The sequence below is a fragment of the Ptychodera flava genome, chromosome 7 (genome assembly GCF_041260155.1).
Source record: "Ptychodera flava strain L36383 chromosome 7, AS_Pfla_20210202, whole genome shotgun sequence".
NCBI classification, from domain to species: Eukaryota; Metazoa; Hemichordata; class Enteropneusta; family Ptychoderidae; genus Ptychodera; species Ptychodera flava.
Genome location: NC_091934.1, coordinates 601531 through 621514, shown reverse-complemented (window position 1 = coordinate 621514; position 19984 = coordinate 601531). Strand labels below are relative to the sequence as shown.

The following is a 19984-nucleotide window of genomic DNA, read 5'->3' as shown; positions in this document are numbered from 1 at the left end:
ACGCAAGCTGTCCATCCACATCCACCAATCTCGTAATTTACACCGACAGAATAAACACAATTTGATCGAGCATGGACGTTCAAACGTAAATGCATCATTGTCTATCGCATTTTCATGTAAGCCAATACACTCACACGTACGCTCTAAGTTCAATTATAATGTCAATCCAACACGATACTATTTTCGCTGATAGTGAGTGTGCAGCGTGAATGGTATGCTGTAGTCGTTAGATAACACTGATCACGTGGTGTGACAAAATAGTTTTACGAAAGTTGTTGATGGAAGTGACGTCAACTTTGCTTCTCCCAACTCTATAAGCTTCCTCAGTTACGTAACTTCGTCGATAAAAAATCAGACCTCTAGCTCTATTGACTTGCTCAAAATTAGATATGCACATAATTAATGAGGTACAATATGTGGCGTCATAAGGTGTCTCATCATACCATTTATGAAGGTTGTAGCACTTGTGGTTACTGAGTCAGGGACAAATATGTATATTTGAGGTCAAACGTCACCGAGGTCACGTGACTTTTTGTCAAAAAATTGTATTGCCAAGTTATCCCTATACACCAAAAATCAGACCTCTAGCTCTACTGGCTTGCTCAGAATTAAATATGCACATAATTAATGAGGTACAATATGTGGTGTCATAAGGTGTCCCATCATACCATATATGAAGGGTGTAGCACTTGTGGTTACTGAGTTATGGACAAATATGTATATTTGAGGTTAAGGTCACCGAGGTCACGTGACATTTTGTCAAAATATCTGAGATATCATCGTGAATGGAGGGACATGACCCAATCTATAAGCCCCCTGGACTTCATCCGTGGGGCTAAAAACTGTGTCACCGCATCCCTTTTGCTATATGAATATGATGAGAAACAAATTTTTATTTTACTTGGCCCGTACATGGGAGTCTATGGACTGCCTTATACATGGGAGTCTATGGACTGGCCTTATACATGGGAGTCTATGGACTGCCTTATACATGGGAGTCTATGGACTGCCTTATACATGGGAGTCTATGAACAGCTGCCTTATACATGAGAATCTATGGAGGTGGAAACTAAAAAGTCCTCTAACACGGCCAAATTTGATCGCATTGTGAAACAAATAAATATGCATCTGTATGGGGTAGGGTACTATCCTTGTGCAAAGTTTGAAAGAAATTGACCAGGGCATGTGGTTCAATATTTCTTGAGATATAGCCCTATGGCAAAAAAGTCATAAAATATGCAAATGAGCAATTAATTAATAAGCCACACCCACCAAAATCTAATCAGATCCAAGTCTCATCATGATAATACCAAATACCAAATTGGATGACATTGGACCTAAGGGTTCTTAAGTTATGAGTGGAACAAAATCTGTCGACGGACGGACGGACGGACGAACGGACAGACGGACGGACGGACGGACAGACAGACACACACACAGACATTGTGGCGACAAAGGACACCTTTGGTGCTTCGCACCACGGTGTCCAAAAATAGGGCCCAAGCCCGGTTGGCTTAGGCCCCTAATGATGTTAGTAACCAAGCGTCAATGACACTTGGCTCACATTTGGTTCAATGTGGCAGGCTAGAATGAGTATCCTTAACTAATCTAACCCCTAGGAACATGCTTACCATGTTTAAAAGCAATGGGACGAGCGATTTCAAAGAAAATGATTTTTTGACAAAAAATGGGAATAATTGCCCAATAGAAAAACAAAAGGAAAATTTCATCACAACTTGAGAACAATCAAGTAAGGTTGCCTTTAGTTACATACATACCAAGTTTCAAAGCAATCTGACAAACTGTTTCACAGAAAATGATTTTTTGACAGAGTGAGAAAAATTGCCCCAAATATACAAATATGAAAATTTCACTACAGTTTTTAAACATCTGACAGAAGTCAACCCTGCAATCAAGAATATCAAGTTTCAAAGCAATCACACAAGAACTTTGGGAAAAAATGATTTTTGACCAAAAAATGGGAAAAAATTGACCCTAAAATACAACTATAAACAGACATCCGCACATACATACCCACATACATACAGACAGACGCCATCGACTCACCATATAAGCTCTTTTTGGTATTTATATACATACTAAATATGAGCTAAAAATAGCATCAAAGTGACACTGTGCTCACATTTGGTTACACGTGGCAAGCCTGAGTGAGTGTATACACAATATTTAATAGCTTTTATGGAAATTGAGCTTGTAATATTCATAATCAAGTGCATTTCAAAAATTTTTGATGCACTATCCATTGAAGTATGAAAAGGTTGGCAACTGTTGCAACTGTTTATCACACACATTGAGGCAATACCATGCAACCTAGTATATCATATAATTAGTGATACAATCTGCCATACGAAAGTAAAGGTGTCCTCTTATAATATTGTATTGCATAGAATTATATAATACAGACAATATTTGGTTCTCTAAGGTCTATGGTTGCACAATAGGAGACTATTAAGGTAACATATAAGAATGGGCATTCTTCAGAGCTTCCACTGGTAGTGATACTGCCACAGCAACATGATAATGGTATATCCAAAACTGCACTAAGTTAAGCAAGTATTGCAGTATCATAGACAAATGGGGAAACTGCTAAGCAAAAATCTACCAAGGAGCCTGTGGCATCACATATGTACACCTGTTTTACCCTTTGAGTGCTATAATTTTTCCCACCAAAATTATAGTGTGCAATATTTTACCAATTTTGTGAATTTTTCAGTAAGTTTTATGACAATTTTGGACCAAATGAACACCACATTTTATTAGTTTCAGATTTTTATCAAAATTTTACAAAAAATTAGAAAAAAATTGACTAACTAGTGCATATTTTGATATAGGCGCCAACAATTGACTTTCCTGCAAGATCTGTATACCACTTCTTGTAGATTCACTCATGGTGGCTTCAATGCAACACTTTTTTAAAATATGGTACATTGGCAGCCTTGCCTAAACAATCTGACCGATGTTTATGGAGATTTTCACTAAGTTTACACTTAGTTTACACTTTTGTTGCTCATTAGCATTTTATTTGGTAATGTTGATTTCATTTGAACAAATACTTATTTACAGTTGAGCATGTATCTACCACAAATACACAGGTAAAATGTGCAGCAATTCTCAATTTGTTATGATAATTGAACCAGAGACTTCAAGGATATCATATTTCGCACATTTTTAAACCAGATATGAACTGAAAGTGCTCACATGTTTCATTATATATTACATTTATGTGCAAATTTGAATGTTTGCCACATGTTTGCAACTTCATTGAAAGAGTTATGACCAACATGATGAACAATACCTTCACCACAGATCAATTCTACAGGTCATTATGTATACAAATATGTAATTAGCTGAAATAAAAATAATTAATTTCCTTGAGTGCTGTCATTGAATCACAACTTTATATAGCAAGTGTAATTGCCTTTGGACAAGTCCTTCAAGCTATATACCAGTATGCCAAACTGTGAAAGCTCATTAGATATGTACATTATAAATCAGCTCACATGAAAATTTGAAATGACTTTCAATATTGTTATAACCTTGTATAATCATCAATGTACAACAAGCATGTTTTGCAAACTTTGATCAAGTAAATCCTAATATATATCCCTAATTGGGAAAGTTCATTAAATATGCAAATAAGGAATTGGCTGAATGACCAATGCTTACTGAGTTTTAGCCATCTGCAGGATTTTTCCTCTTTTCCCCTCATTTGCAAATTTTTTGGCACTGACATGTTCACATCTCCACCCCTAGGTGCACCTGTACACCAAATACTAAGACAGTAGGTACTGTGATTTAGGAGTTTTGACGTGGACTGACATACATACATACATACATACAGATGCCATTTTGCCACCATATAAGAATATCTCCCATTTGCATATATACATATGTATATATGGGAGCTAACCAAAAAAATCAGCCCGAAAAGGCTTGACAAAAAGAAAAGGTGGGAGAGTGGAGAAAAAATAAATAGTGGGGAACAAAATGTACAAAGGATCTGTTAAAAAAGTAATGCTACCTCATCAAACTTACCCCCTCCTGAATATCAAATGTTCCACCCCTTGATATTGACCATTTTTACTTAAAGAGCTACAATGTCCAATTGACAGGAAATGTATTTACAACCTTGGGAATTTAAAAAGTCTAGTTTCTTTTCGTTATAAATCTCTTTTTCTATTCTACCGCTTTTTCCTTTTTCTGGCTAAATCTATGCATGCTTACACATTTTGGATCATCAAAGCTATAATCCTCCATGTAGTGATGACGAGAAAAGCATGGAACAGGGCACATTCGAACCTTACACACTCCACATATGTACTCAGTATCCTTCCTTTGTTTATGTACCTGGCATTTTGACTGAGTATCTAATATTGAAGGAGAATGCATATGTTGGAGGTTTTGGTCAAACCTGACATAACTATTCTGTGTGATTGACTTCCTGCAATGTCTCTTACAAATGACTGCCCTGCAATTAGTTGTTCACGTAGCTGGCCATGGAACATGTGGAGGGTAGGAGGTTTATTTGGATTTGCCTTCTTGAATAAAATGTACAAGCTTGACAACACACTTCAAGGATGTACCAAAATATCTGCAAGTACCATTTTAGCCCTTTCATGTGCCATTTGTATGTCACCAGTCGTTGATCAGCAAGGTCAACACCCCTTCCCATTTACTTTTTATATCTCTCAACAAGACCAGGTCACTGATTTGCTTATGCTCCCACCTACCATGAACTTTGACAGCTCTTAGAACAGGGTTACTACCTCCAGTGACAGGCAGAGTTGTATGCACACTAAAAAAACTATCAGAAACATCATACAAAACATCTTGATTTGTATACTTAGGAACTCCTGAATGCTGAGAAAGCTGTAATTGCCACGCTTGAGATGATTAGGCCAAAAAAAAAAAATTGTGCTGTTCCGATTACATGGTTTTCAAAAATAGGGTAGGTAGGTAGGGAAATTTTTTTTTTAATTTTTTTTTCATTTCTCAATGTGCATTTTTTATGCTTTCAAACAAACTACCAGTGAACAATTTCCTCATGAAATGCACTAAAATTGAATACCATTTTATTAAAATATAATATTCATCAGTAGAATTGAAGTGTGTGGTTTATTAGACTGCCACAGAAATTGACATGGCTAAATTGCAATTCTTTGACAGGAAAGTGCATTGTTTATCCACAGGTAAGTCTGACTTGTAAGAACTGACACAACACAATATTTACTGTCATCAATGCAGTGTTTCATCTAGGATACTATACCAGGGGGATTGGTCCCCCTCTCCTGGAATTTTTCAAGGGTATTTTAAAATTTTTGGGGGATTCAACTGAAACATTTAAGGACGTCTTATGTAAGTTTTAATGTTGCAGTGATGTCACTTGTGATATACATACTACAAGCCATAAATCACTTGCTTACACAATCCAAGCTGCTGGCTCCAAACACCATCCTCTATAAGATTTTTTCAAAAGTCAAATTTGGGTGTCACTGTTGTGAATGTATAGGGCTTCCAAGAGTGGCAGATGGCTCATTAATATTCATAAGCTTTAATATCCCTAAAAATTGTAGAATATTCCCTCATGCTTAAATATTCTGTATGTTTGTTTGCACATATTCTGTAAGTTTACTTTCATAGGGCTTAATGTACATTCAAACATCAAAATTAACAACAGCCAGCCATTCCCATTGTACCTTCAAGGGATTTTTTCATTTTTTACTGAACTGTCTGCACTACACAAGCCAAGAAAAAAATCTATTGTAGTTATAAAAAAATGTTTTGTAGCTTCTATAAAAAATAATGTGCTTGTTTTGTCACGTTTTTACTGTGCGTATATCATCCCTCACTACTGTAAGTTTGGATCAACATTGCCCTTTGCAAACCAGTGAGCTGTGTTTTTGTAGTGACCTAGCTGGTCTTGTACTTTTGTGCGCAGACTCAGTAGAGCTAAAACGAACAACTTAGAGGGTCAGATCCCTTGTTTTGACTTGAATGCGGAGTTGAGTTTTTCTCGATGTCAGATTTGCTCCAGTTGCTTTTTTCAGTCATTTTAGAATGGAGAAAATAACAAACAGAAAGGTTGGTTGTCACCGACAGTTAATTTTAGGGTTTATTTGCTTTGAAAAATGAGTCAGTGTCTGTTCACTGACTTCAAAAACCGGGCCCATGTGCCCATTGACACCACAGCTTGCTTCAATGCTTATGCAGTCTACACTGGGCACGTTTCTGTACCAGTAAAGTCCAATATTAAGTCCAATTTTTCGTGTCAATAATGCTATCGGAATTATTTTCAGTGTTATGGACATTCATATGATGCACAAAATCTTCAATTTGTCTCCTTTTCTCGATCGTGCAGAGATGATGTGACACAGAAACCTTATCGGGCTAGGGCAATGAACTTTTGTGAACGTAACTCTCAACTGGCTGACAGGCTTTCATATGCAAAATCAGCGTACGGAAATTTACGAGTGGTGTTGTTTCAACAACATTTTATGTAGATCAAAAAGTATCAAAATCGAACTAAAATTAGTTTCATGCGTTTCACGTTTTTTCATATCATTATTTTTACTTCCGGGTTTACGAAGCTCTAAAAAGTCTAGGGTCGGGGGGATAAAATTGGGGTAGGTCCGGTAATCGGAACAGCACATATTTTTTATTTTGGCCTTAACTGGCTAAAACTTGCTCAAAGTGGCTACAAGACTTTTGATTTGGCTAATCAGTTGGCTAATCATTTTGGTGACTTAGGGGGAGCCCTGTGAAACCCATAAATTTGATCTCAGAATCGGATGATGACACATAGGGCCAAAGTCCCTGAAGCTACTATAGACATGGATACAAAATTAAGTATTTCCTGATTGTATGAAATTATCTCACTTAGGTCATCCTAGGGACCTTTAAACCAAATAAAATACCGTCAAGGACAGTGTGCTCACATTCGGTTTGAATTGGTCCATTCGAGAAATATTTAAACCAGGAAAAACAAAAATGACAAAAGTAAATAAGGTCTCCAACTTAGGTACTGGAGGTCATCTTTAGGAACATGCATATCAACTTCTCTAGCAATGGGACAAGCAGATCCTAAATACATACGCAAATGTCAACAACAAAAAATAGACAGAGAAGGCTTGATAAAAAGAAAAGGTGGGAGTGGGTAAAAAAATGTACAAGGGATCTGGAAAAAAAGTAATGCTACCTCATCAATCTTCTAGACCCTACCCCCTCCTGAACAAAATCCCATCTATAGCCCAGGACGCATCCACACACCAAATACCAAGCTGAAACGTGCAGCGGTTTGCGTGTTTTTGTTGTTGACGGACATACTGTATGTACGTACATACTTACATACATATATACATACACACATACATACAGACGCCATCAACTTCAGCTTATACGATAAACTCACGTTGGTATAGCCAAATGTGAGCTAATAAAAACTGTCTGACCAGCGCTTTTGAAAAAACAAGTGACCCAACAGTTGACAGAGCTCTGCAGTGTTATGTAGAGAATAGCTTTTTGTGACACATGTATTGATGAAGAAGGTGGATATCTTTGATAGGTCATTTCAGGATGGCCTGACAAAATATGGCAAAATTAGCTGCAAAAATACAAAATTCATGATTTCATCATAATTTCAATATATTACATTTAAATTAAGATAAAGCCTAGAAACCTGTATACAAAATATCAAAGGCATCAGACAAGAAATTTTTGAGAAACACATTTTTTGACTAAAAATGGCAAAAATTGCACCAAAAATACAAAATTGCAGATTTCGTCATATATTCAATATATCATATTTAGTTCATCTGTAGGAACCTGTATACCAAATATCAAAGCTGGCAGACAAACAGTTTTGATGAAATAAAGTTTTGACCAAAAATGCTATAAAAATTCCTTAAAAACACAAATTTGCATATTTCATCACAGTTTAAACAAATCTACGTTGGGTAATCCCTAGGGACTTGTTATACCAAATAACAAAGCTGTCTGACCAGCGGTTATGAAGTAGAAGATTTTTTACCAAAAACGCCTTTTTTGGCGCTAATTTGCATATTTTCAACAATATCAAAAAATTATAAAAACCGGTTTCTCAAAATAATATTTTTCATCTACACAACAAATATCAAATCAGTAAGTACTGCGGTTCTCAAGATATTTGAGTGGATGGACGCCTCACAAACGGACATACATACATACATACATACATACATACATACATACATGTACATACATATATACATACAGACTGATGACGGACGCCGGACGGATACCCATCCCAATAGCTTCTATAGACTATAGTCTATAGTAGCTTATAAAAAATATCAGCAATTTTATGTCCTAACACAATGTCGTCACCACTTGTCGCAATTTTTAGAAGTTCACTCAGAAAAGTCTCAGAACTGAGATTGAAATTTCTAACGTTCACTGAAAGACAAAAGCAGGCAATTGGAAAACTGATTTCCCAGGCAGTGGAATTCATAGGACCCCCACTGATAAAGACTATTGGTGTCATAAAGAAGGTCCAAGGTTACTTCCATACGTGATACATATACATGTCTAGCAGCTACCCAAACTGGAGGTGAGGCGTATTTATACACCCCCAGGCAGTAAAAGGTTAAGTTTCATGAGCATCATTTTCAAAAACACGCACAGTTGATAGAGAATTCTAGATACCCTTGCTAATCAACCTGTCTCTATAGTTCTGCCTCTCTGACAGCCCAGCTAAAGAGGATATTGTTATCTCAATTCTAATCACACTATTCATCATTCTGTAGCAGTTTCTATAATAGGATGAACTTCTGCAACACAGTCTGTTTTCAAAACTGCAAGTAGGTATCGATGCTGGTATTTTGTGCGCATTCTTTACAAATCATGCCATATGTACCATACATATTGTTTGTTACATGTACTCACCCTTCAAATGCATGTTCAAGCATCTCAACACCAATATCTTTGTAAACTTGTCGTTGAGATGCAAAATTTTGGTCTTGTGGCTGCAAAATGACAATATATGGAGACACATTATAACAAGTATATCAGTGACTATGCATAGGCATAGAAATGCAGAGCCTACATATAAATTAATTTTGTGGAAAATGTTTGTAATAATTTTGGAATTCACTTATGTTGGTTGGCACGGAACACAGATCACTTTTGTATGAGACATAATGGTCATTGACTTAGATGAAAGAGAAAGACATAACAACATGGCAGGATTGATGACGCAGTCCCCACAAGTAATCTTGGTGAGTTGATGAGAGTTTACTGAAATATAGCAGACAAAGTCATCGTTGATGACACAGTCCCCACTTGTTAATGGGTACTTTAATTATAAGTCCTCAGAGAGGATAGAGTCCTCTTTATTGATTAGGTCTGTGATTAAAAATACTGCGATACAGATGGGGATGAATTGCTAAAAATGAGTTCCACAGTCGTGAAAACATAAAACAAATGTAGGCCGCCATCCTAATTACAAAATGTCATTAAATGAGTCAATTGGTAACTAATCGATAGGACAAATTGTATTATTATGGGAGATTCTAACATCGATGCCAGTACCAGAACATTGACAACAAACACTGATTCATATTTCACATCACTCAAATGCCTTGGTTTACACCAATTGATTTCATCACCAACCAGAGTGACTTGTTCATCTGAAACGTTAATTGATCACATCTTCACAAATATTAATCAGTTTCCAATTCATGCTGGTACTTTACTTACAGATATCTCAGATCACTTTCCTGTATTTGCCCTTTTTCAAAATATGCCCCTAAGGTTACCGAACCAAAAGAAGGTTACCTACAGAAATTACAGTTCTTATAATTTCAGTTGTTTCCGAGATGATCTAAAAAATGCTCCCTGGGACCGCATCTGTAATTGTACTGATGTTAATGACGCATACAACAATTTTCAAGAAATTTTTCTTGAAATTTGCAATAGACATGCTCCCATAACACAAATAATTGCTAGACAAAAACCTTGGATTACCCGAGCAATAAAGAAATCAATAAATATGAAACATTTACTGTATAATAAGGTACTTAAGTCGAATTTTAACACCCTAGCTGTAAACAGTTATAAGAAATTTCAAAATACTTTATCTTCTGTTCTTAGGAAAGCAAAGCAAATGTACTACAGTAAAAGATTTACAGATTGTAAAGGTAACACCAATGAAACTTGGAAAACCATTAAAGAGGTGCTTGGAAACCAAAGCGGGAAAGATGAAAAGTCATTCCCTGATAATCTTCAAATATCTTCAAACAGAGTGAAAAGCACAATCTCAGACAGAAAGAAATTGTGACAGCTACATGTATGAATAATTACTTTGTTAAACTAGGTCCTGATCTGGCCAGCCGAATCCCTCCTATTCATAACAGTTTCAAAGATTATCTACCAGAGTCAACAAGAGATTCATTTTTCATGTCCCCTACAACTGAGAATAAAGTGCAAAATTTTATCTCTACTCTGAATCCTAAGCCGCCTGTGGACATGACGATATACCAGCCAGACTCCGCATCGATGCTTCAGATATCATATCCATACCTTTGACATATATTATTTGTCTTTCCAAACTGGCATTTTCCCAAAACCATTCAAACTAGCTAAAGTTGTGCCAATATACAAAAAATACCGTCAAGGACAGTGTGCTCACATTCGGTTTGAATTGGTCCATGTAAGAAATATTTAAACCAGGAAAAACAAGAATGACAAAAGTAAATAAGGTCCTTAACTTAGGTACTGGAGGTCATCTTTAGGAACATGCATATCAACTTCTATAGCAATGGGACAAACAGATCCTAACATAAGTAAATATCAACAACAAAAAATAGACAAAGACGGTTTGATAAGAAGACAAGTCATCGTTGATGACACAGTCCCCACTTGCTAATGAGTACTTTGATTACAAGTCCTCAGAAAGGATAGAGTCCTCTTCATTAATTAGGTCTGTGATAAAAATACTTTGATACAGATGGCGCTCAATGGCCAAGAATGAGTTCCATGGTGATGAAAACATAAAACCAATGTAGGCCACCATCCTAAAGGTCATTAAATGAGTCAACTAGGAATTAATCAACAGGATGTTGCAAAACATTTTTGCATCCTATCATAACACTGATCGGGTCAGTCACAATCAGGGTGCGCTAGAGTGTGTCACTTAGGTCAAAATTTCAAGTTCATGATAACTGTCCAGTTAAATAATATGTTGAAAGGTTATGGTATGGGGCATATATTCATAAAATTTGGTGAAGCAAACGTCATTAGTATTACCACAGTGCACATTGTTTTATATGGTCGACGCAGTGTCACGGACGCTACAGAAATGTTGTGCATGAAACACAAATGTCATAATAAAATTTTAAACAATGATTTGTTAATGCTTTCTTATGTTAATACAATATAAAAGATGCATATTGGCATTAAAACAAGTCATCGTTGATGACCCAGTCCCCGCTTGCTAATGGGTACTTTGATTACAGGTTCTGTGATAAAAATACTTTGATACAGATGGCACTCAATGGCCAAGAATGAGTTCCATGGTGATGAAAAACATAAAACCAATGTAGGCCACTATCCTAAAGGTCATTAAATGAGTCAACTGGGAATTAGTTGACAGGATGTTGCAAAACATTTTTTCATTCTATCCTAACACTAATAGATAACCGGTACCATATTTCATAAAGTTTAATGTAGTATTTACAACACTATGAGATCAACATCTGTATCAAGTTTCATCAAATTTGACGTTGTATTTGTGGATATATCACTCTAATTAGGAAAGTTCATTACATATGCAATTACAAATTAATTAAAATTACACTGATAAATGTCTTTTTCACTGTTAAAGCAATGTGAGCTTAACATCTGTACAAAGTTTCATGAAATTTGATGCAGTATTTCTGACATATCAACCTAATTATGAAACTTCAATAATTGACATGATACTGCTACATGATGTGAAACAACTGACGAGCATGTATTAAAAAGGTCAATGTCCTTGTACCAACTTTGAATGATACTGGTGGAAATACCGGTATGTCTGAGTTATGGCTCAGTACATGAGAAAATCGTAACAAATTTGCCGCCACGCAGCGATATTTGATCTTACTGTTTAAAAAATCAACACGTATATGTATTACATAAGTCAATGTCCAGGTACAAACTAATAAAATCAGTTGAGACTTGCTAGAGTTATGGCTCTCGACATGAAAAAAACCATAACAAAATTGCTACCATGTGGCCATATCAGACCATATCGAGAAACAAATCAATGTACTTATGTATACTATAAGTCAATGTCCTTGTACCAACTTTGAATAAATTTGCTTGATACATGTCTGAGTTATTGTTCAGGACATGGAAAGTCGTAAAAAAATGGCCACAAGGCGGCCATATTGGATCGTATCACAAAACAATTCAATGTGCATAAGTATAACATAGGTCAATGTCCTTGTACCAACTTTGAATAAAATCAGTTGAGATATGCCTGAATTATGGCTTTGTACACGAAAAAATCATAACAAATGGCCGCCTGGCGGCCATATTGGATCATATCACAAAACAAATCCACACGCATATATATGACATTGGTCAATGTCCTTGTACCAACTTTGAATAAAATCTGTTGAAACATGTCTGAGTTATGGCGCTGTACATGAAAAAATCGTAATAAAATGGCCGCCTGGTGGCCATATTGGATCGTATCACAAATGAAATTGACATGCATATATATGACATAGGTCAATGTCCTTGTACCAAGTTTGAACAAAATCGGTTGAGATATGCCTGAGTTATGGCACTGTACATGAAAAAATCGAAACAAAATGGCCGCCTGGCGGCCATATTGGATCGTATCACAAAACAAATCAATGTGCATATGTATGACATTGGTCAATGTCCTTGTACCAACTTTGAATAAAATCCGTTGAAACATGCCTGAGTTATGGCTCTGTACATGAAAAAATCGTAATAAAATGGCCGCCTGGCGGCCATATTGGATCGTATCACAAAACAAATTGACCTGCATATCTATGACATTGGTCAATGTCCTTGTAATAACTTTGAATAAAATCGGTTGAAACATGTCTGAGTTATGGCTCCATACATGAAAAAATTGTAATAAAATGGCTGCCTGGTGGCCATATTGGATCGTATTGCAAAATAAATCGATGTGCATCTGTAGGTCATAGTGCTATGCCTTTGTGCCAAGTTTGAACAAAATTGGTTTAGCAGTGTCTGAGAAACTGTTGATGACGGACGGACGGACGGACGGACGGACACACGGACGGGACCCAATCTATAAGTCCCCGCCGGACTTCGTCCGCGGGGAATAATAAGCTATACTTGGTATGATTTACTTAATTTTTCCATGAATAAACACAACCTCAAGTTTAGTGAGAAATACAACAATATTGATCATATTTTTTAATAGGACTTTCAACTTCTCTATGTGCTTCTGCTTGTATGCTGTACTTAAAAGTTTTATTGTCATGAATTAACCATGCTATAGCAACAATATTAATACCATTCTGTGTAATCAAAATGAACTTCTTTCTGAAATATTTTCTGTTTAGTATGACATGTAATTTTGTCACGGACGCTACCAAAATCAAACTTGAAAGTTAGGTCAATTTGAAATATATAAGCAATTAACAATCTGGTTTTTTCTTTCTCTTTTCTCCAAAACCTTTCTCTATCAAACATTTAAATTGTGAAAATTGTTTCAAAACATTGACAATTTCTTTAAATTGAACAAGAAAGCTACAGCAACTACTACAAAAATCAGTTGGAGTAAAAAATCACTGCAGCTGAGCTTACTTCTGGGATCAACCCTCGAGTCGTTTTCTAACGACACTCCTCATGGTCTATAAAACGAGCATCTAAAACAAATCCTTCTTACAAAATAATAGCTCGTTATGTAACTTTGACCAACATGTGAAGGAGTAAGCAGTCCGTCGATATCCGGAAGGACAACCGAAAAGTCCGGTGAGTTTAATTCAAACACACTTTGCCCATATCACTCAAACAGTTAAAAGGTTTCACGATAGCGGTTTCAACAACGGGGAAAATGATTTTTTTTTAATTTGTCTCCATTTTATGCCACAACTTATCGTATTAAACCAAGATGCAATCTGTCATCGAATTGGTACTACAATCAACCAAACTGAAAAGATTGCTGAGCAATACAGAAAACATCATCTGGCAAAGAAAATCAAAAACTGAGGGAGCTGCCATATAAGTAATCAAAGTTGGCGGCATGAATTAAATAAACCAATACTCTCCTCAGACCAAACTGATTTCAAAGGCCGTTTACAGCAAATATTGTTAACGAAACCATGAAACCTGAGAATGGCTAAACACAGAGAAATAAGATTTATTTCTTGAAACAGCCTTTCACAACATGCTTTTCAAACACCGTAAAGCAGGCGTAAAGCAGGCACCAATATCAAGCCGAAATCTATGACAAAGTCCATGAAAAATTGACACAAAACCAAAAGTTCGGTTAATCAATTTAAATGCCTAAAAGAAGCAATCGTTGTCTGATTAGTACAACATTTACTGTTAACATAACGAGCACTAGCAACGCTCAAAATATGCCCTAAAACAAAAATCCTCGTAAGCGTCCAGAAACTCCGGTCGATGCTGGGTCATGTTAATTATAATATGACACCACACACTGGATCGCTCACTATAGAGTCAGTCAATATTGGCTAACTCTCTCAATAACGAATCTGGCATCTCCTCCTTGAGGACGAAGATGACTTCATCACACAACCAAGCGGACGGGATACAAAACAAGAGAGCGACTGATGAAGGAACCCAACTTTTGGTTCCGAAACACCGTTAAGACGAATCACTCAATCAACAAACCGATTTACCGGGGACCCAGATCACATGACTAGGGTCAAAGCACTATCGATTCACCGGTGTCTCGCCATGTATTCCACACAAAATAAATGGAATGATCCTTTTATTCACCATATCGTAATACTTAACAATCTTGGTAGAGCTGATGTGTGGAGTTGCCCTCATTTTCCTTTATATAAAATGTGGTGGTTATTTCACATTTAGATTGGCTTATAATCTGAAAAACAATGTTTGCATTTTATTGTAGCATCTGTGACATAATGAATTGAAATGGAATACACAATAATAAATGCATATACAGCACAGAATTCATTGTTCTTTTTACTAGAATTCTAATAACACATTCAATATAATTACTGCATTCTTAAAAAACACCAATCTCAGTGTTACAGTTGAGGCTCAACATAACTTTTTGAGTGTTTTATTACTTTTTAAACATGGGGCCCGGGGGCACCGACGTCCTTTGTACCTCCTTACTGTTTATTAATTGCCATAAATGTGAAATTTGGCAAAATGTCAAATTGTTTTGACATAAATGAAAGTTATTTGAACTGGTTGGTTACCGCTCCAGCATAAGTTCAAGTGTGGATTGTAAGTATCAACAACCTTGATATGAACCATTGACTAAAAAACATTTGCTTGTTACACTCACCACACTTGTACTTAGTATTTGGAGTGTACACCTATCTACAATACAATGATAAAAAGTTTGGACTCTGTAGGTCAACAGTGCATCTTTAATGTATGAGACTAAATAAGCTTACCCCTCAAGTATGTATAGGCCAAAAACAATATTTAATTTTGAATTATGTAGTGCAGGAAAGGACATACATCAGGTTAGCGGTAGGATTTTCAAGTTAGTAGCCACACTTACTCAGTGTGGCTAATTTGGTCCTAATTTTATTAGCCACACGCAACTTTCATTAGCCACACAGTAGACATGATGTTTAAGTAAACTAATTAAAACATTTGTAAAAACACATTCAGAGACACACAAGACCTTATAAACATTTTTCAAGAACAGACAAATCATCATTATGTGATTTGGGAAAATTGTTTGAACTCAGACCAAAATAAAAATGAAAAAGAGGTAAAATATTGATGAACATGTTACATCCTCATCTATATATACTCTTTTGTTGTTGATTTTGCAAAACCTGTATTGAACTTTATGATCAAGATCCCAATAGGATTTCAATAAAGGCTTACTTCACTTTACTTTATGTGCTCTTACCCTGGTTAAACCCCGATACAGAAAGGTGATGAGCGTATAATAGATCATTACAGTTAATAAAATTACTTTTCCGATCAGAAAAACTATTGAAAAGGTGTTACAACAATGGGACATTGAAGTTCCCGCGACAGCATCGCTAGGAAAATGGCACGTTTTGCCAGTACCTTCATGAATCTGTGTCCCTCCGTACCCCCGTACCTAAATAGAATAGTCCCACTCCGCACATCCGCCATTGTTTATTCTCACTCAAGGCCACGATGAGACGTTGGTTTTCCTTCTCTAAATATGCAATTTCATTTGTTTGACGCTATTATCAGTTCATCAGTGAAGAGTTTTTACCGATGACTATTACAACTTTCACTGCTACGTCGTTGTTTTCACAAGATGTAGACCGTTTGATATTGCAATGTCGACTTGCTTTTATCATGTGCAGTCAATGCACATGCCATGCCAGCTGGTTTTATGGTTCACACAATGCTGTCGATCGACAGCATACACGACGTCTTTGTTTCACGTTTACTTTTCACAAGTTATGATTAATGTGGAAATTTCACTAAAATATCGCTGATCCAGGGATTTTGTAATCAGTTTGATTTGATACTGCGATATGAAATATTGTGTCAATAAAGCTCAGAATTGTCGCTGAGTTTTGCTGCTTTTGGCTATGGTTGTCTATCTCAGCACTACCTCCATGATCTCAGTATCAGCGTGATCGGAAGGCCAGTTCATGGAGATCGCGAGAATGTAATTGTAATATTTTGTCTTCCTTTACAATTTCAAGTAAGCGCTTTAAATAAAGAGTTTTTTATTTTGTCTTTAGCATATATTTGGACTGCTTAGTTTTATCAATTTCGACGAAATCAGCTGTCGCCACGCTTTTGAGATCGTGGCGATTGCCGATGGGTTTTTGTTCGCCAGAAACAAGCATAGTGATGTTGACAACTACATGCATGCCAGTGCACGATTTCAAAGTAGCCAGGAGGAAATTCTAATGGTCTTTTAGTGGAAATATAGGTATTAAACGACAGTGAAACAAACAACATTAGTTATCGTGACCTTGCTAAAGTGCAATCTCGGATCATGTATGATCTGATGATCATGCCAAATTACCATGTCGGATTATGCCGTGATTCTGAAGTGCGCGTACTTCCTTAGTAAATCGGTCAACATAAAACTTTAAAGCACACACTTTAGCGATCGAAGTCAAAATGATGTCAAAATCAATGCACAACTGTCGAAATTACCCAAATAAGCAACAGAAAACTAAAAGGAATCGCTGTGTCGAAAGGACAGTACGTTAACATAAAAAGACGCCAGTTTGTTATGACATGGAGGCCGGAGGTAGAAGGACAGAGCATTCCCTCGCTCTCACCCAGCTATTAGTACGGGCCGCCGGTCGGGTTGCCTCGCTATTAAGAGCAATGGATTCGCCGGTACTGGGGAGTACCGAGTACGGAGCCTCGGAGGCCATCATTCTTCAGTCTATCGAAGGAGCGTTTCGTGCCAAAAAATACATGACAGCAATCAAATATACGCTAAAACCTTTAAAACGTCAAAATTCGCAACTGACCGAGAAACATGGGGTTTTTTTTCAAAGTCCTCGAAAAACAACGCTAACTTGTTATGTGCGCATGCGCATATTAAGGGGAGACCCATTTGATTTCGGGGGGGTATGCAGGAAGTGGGTATGGGAACTTTTTTTTTTGTTAGAGAGACAGCATTTTTTGATTTCTACAGTCAGACCTGCATCAATTTTTTTTTTTCAAATGGAGTAGCAGTGCAATTTTTCAAATTTAAGCCAGTGTTTCACATATCACAGGATGTTTTTATTTATTCATTTTACATTCCAACAAATGACAAACAAAATGGAAAGTCTATTATATATACAACTTTAAATTATAGAACACTTTTTTAGCAAATCAACTGTGATCAGTACTATACCTGCTTTTCTTTAAAACAGTCAATTCCTTTTATGTTCTCAGGGGAGATGTTCTCTTTTGTGGTCAGAGAAACAAGGCTCACACATTGTATTTCATTATATTTGTTGTTCCTCAATTTTCATTGTCAACTTGTAATCTTTCTAACATAAACATATTTATATTGAGAGAATAATGTATTGGTTTTAACACTAGTTTATTGACTCCTATCTTGTGTTTTAAATTTTCACGATTTACAGAAGTCAAATAGTCCCATCTAGATATTGCCTATACCATTGAGATATTGCAACAGAAATCCTGAAACATGATTTCTTGGGTCAGAAAAGGGAAGAAAAACATCGAGTGCACCGAGGTGTAAAGTAGTGAATGCTTATATCATAAGTGCTGGAAGAAAACACATAAGAATTACATGTGGTAAAAACATTTGCGTGCCTTTGGCAGCATGCCTGCAAAGAATACATGAGAATGAAGTTTCCAAAATTTTGCTCATTTCAACAGCATTGTGACAATTCCTTTTTTATTTCTGTCTGTTATGAGAATATTTTTTTCTCAAGCCATTACAGGCTTAATTTTTTTCTTTTATTTCACCTGGTGACAATTTTTTTTCCTCGAAATCCTCTATACCCCCCCCCCAGAAATCAAGTGGTTCTCCCCTAAGTGAGCCCCTGACCTATACGGGCCAGTGGATTACTTCCTCAGTAGAACTGATATGCCTGCCAGTACCGGTGTTTATCGCCTACGGAGGCCATCATTCTTCAGTCGATCAAAGGCGCCTTTCGTACCAAAAAATACACGACAGCTGCAAAAGTGCATCACTGTCAACTTTACCAAAAATGTGCCCATACCGAGAAACAAGATGGCGTCCGTTTCGATTCTTCAACTCAGATTTTGTCCTACAGCTGTGCGCATGCGCAGACGGTAGCTTTAGCGAAAGTGAGGCAAATCAAGTAAATATAAAATAAAATGGATAAAAATATTGTTTAAAAATAATGTGAGGCATGTATCACCAAATCTTGAACATTTCTGACGTTATTTCAACTATACGAACACCCATGCCAAACATCACAATAATCAAATCAGTGGTTTTGAGGAAAAAGTGAAAATAGTGGTTTTCAGAAAAAAGCTAAAAAAGTGACTTTAAAATGATTCAATCAAAAAAAGAAAAAAGACCGTTTGAGATACATGCCCAAGTGACCACCAGACCAAATTTCAGAAAAAGTTACTGAAGCGTTTCTGAGATACCTGCGTCCACAGCATACGGCCCACTATGTTGGCCATATTGGGCCGCGCCATCACATTAGTACCTTGTGCCCACAGCACAGTACAATAAATTACCCACAATTCTCTTTGATTTGTATCCATGAAGGTTACTTTTCTAAAAACTTTTTCACTTCTGCATGTAAGCACTAATGTTCAGCATCAGAATAATTGTTAAATAATATCCAGTAAAAGTACGTTTAGAAATTTCAGCAAAAGTTTCAAAATAACCATGAAACAACCATGGAAGTCATGTTCTGTAGGTACTACAAATGCCATATTTTTTAGGCAGCAAGTTATGACGAACTGAAGGGGTCATTCTCTGAGAAAACTTAGAATGCAAATTTCTTTTGTCATTTCCATTGGAAAAAATCAATATCCTTTTGTTTCAAAAAAAAGGTGCAACTGGTCTCCCTAACATTATTCTGTAAGGCTGAAGACACAATCAGTGGAAAATTTTACAAAAATGCCATCTCCTCTCTCAATCTTGCATAATTTTTGAAATCATTTAAAATGAGAATTGAGAAGAATGGTGCCCTTAAAAGTACGTTTTCAGAATTTTTACAACTAGTCTATGAATTTGTCTACACATGGGAGACCTGGTAGACTTCTCTGGGGAATCTCCGAGGATACAAATCGCAATGAATTATGGGAAATT

The 19984-nt window shown here is 36.4% G+C and overlaps 1 protein-coding gene across 16 annotated transcripts in view; it reads right to left on the bottom strand.

The window, feature by feature from the left end:
* Window positions 1-19984, bottom strand: part of LOC139137831 (kinesin-like protein KIF1A) — a 668091-nt gene that overhangs the window by 573391 nt on the left and 74716 nt on the right. For all 16 annotated transcript variants that reach the window (XM_070706099.1, XM_070706106.1, XM_070706100.1 and 13 more), the window contains exon 4: window positions 8941-9020. In XM_070706099.1, the coding sequence (XP_070562200.1) occupies window positions 8941-9020 (80 nt within the window). The remainder of the gene's footprint in view (window positions 1-8940; window positions 9021-19984) is intronic.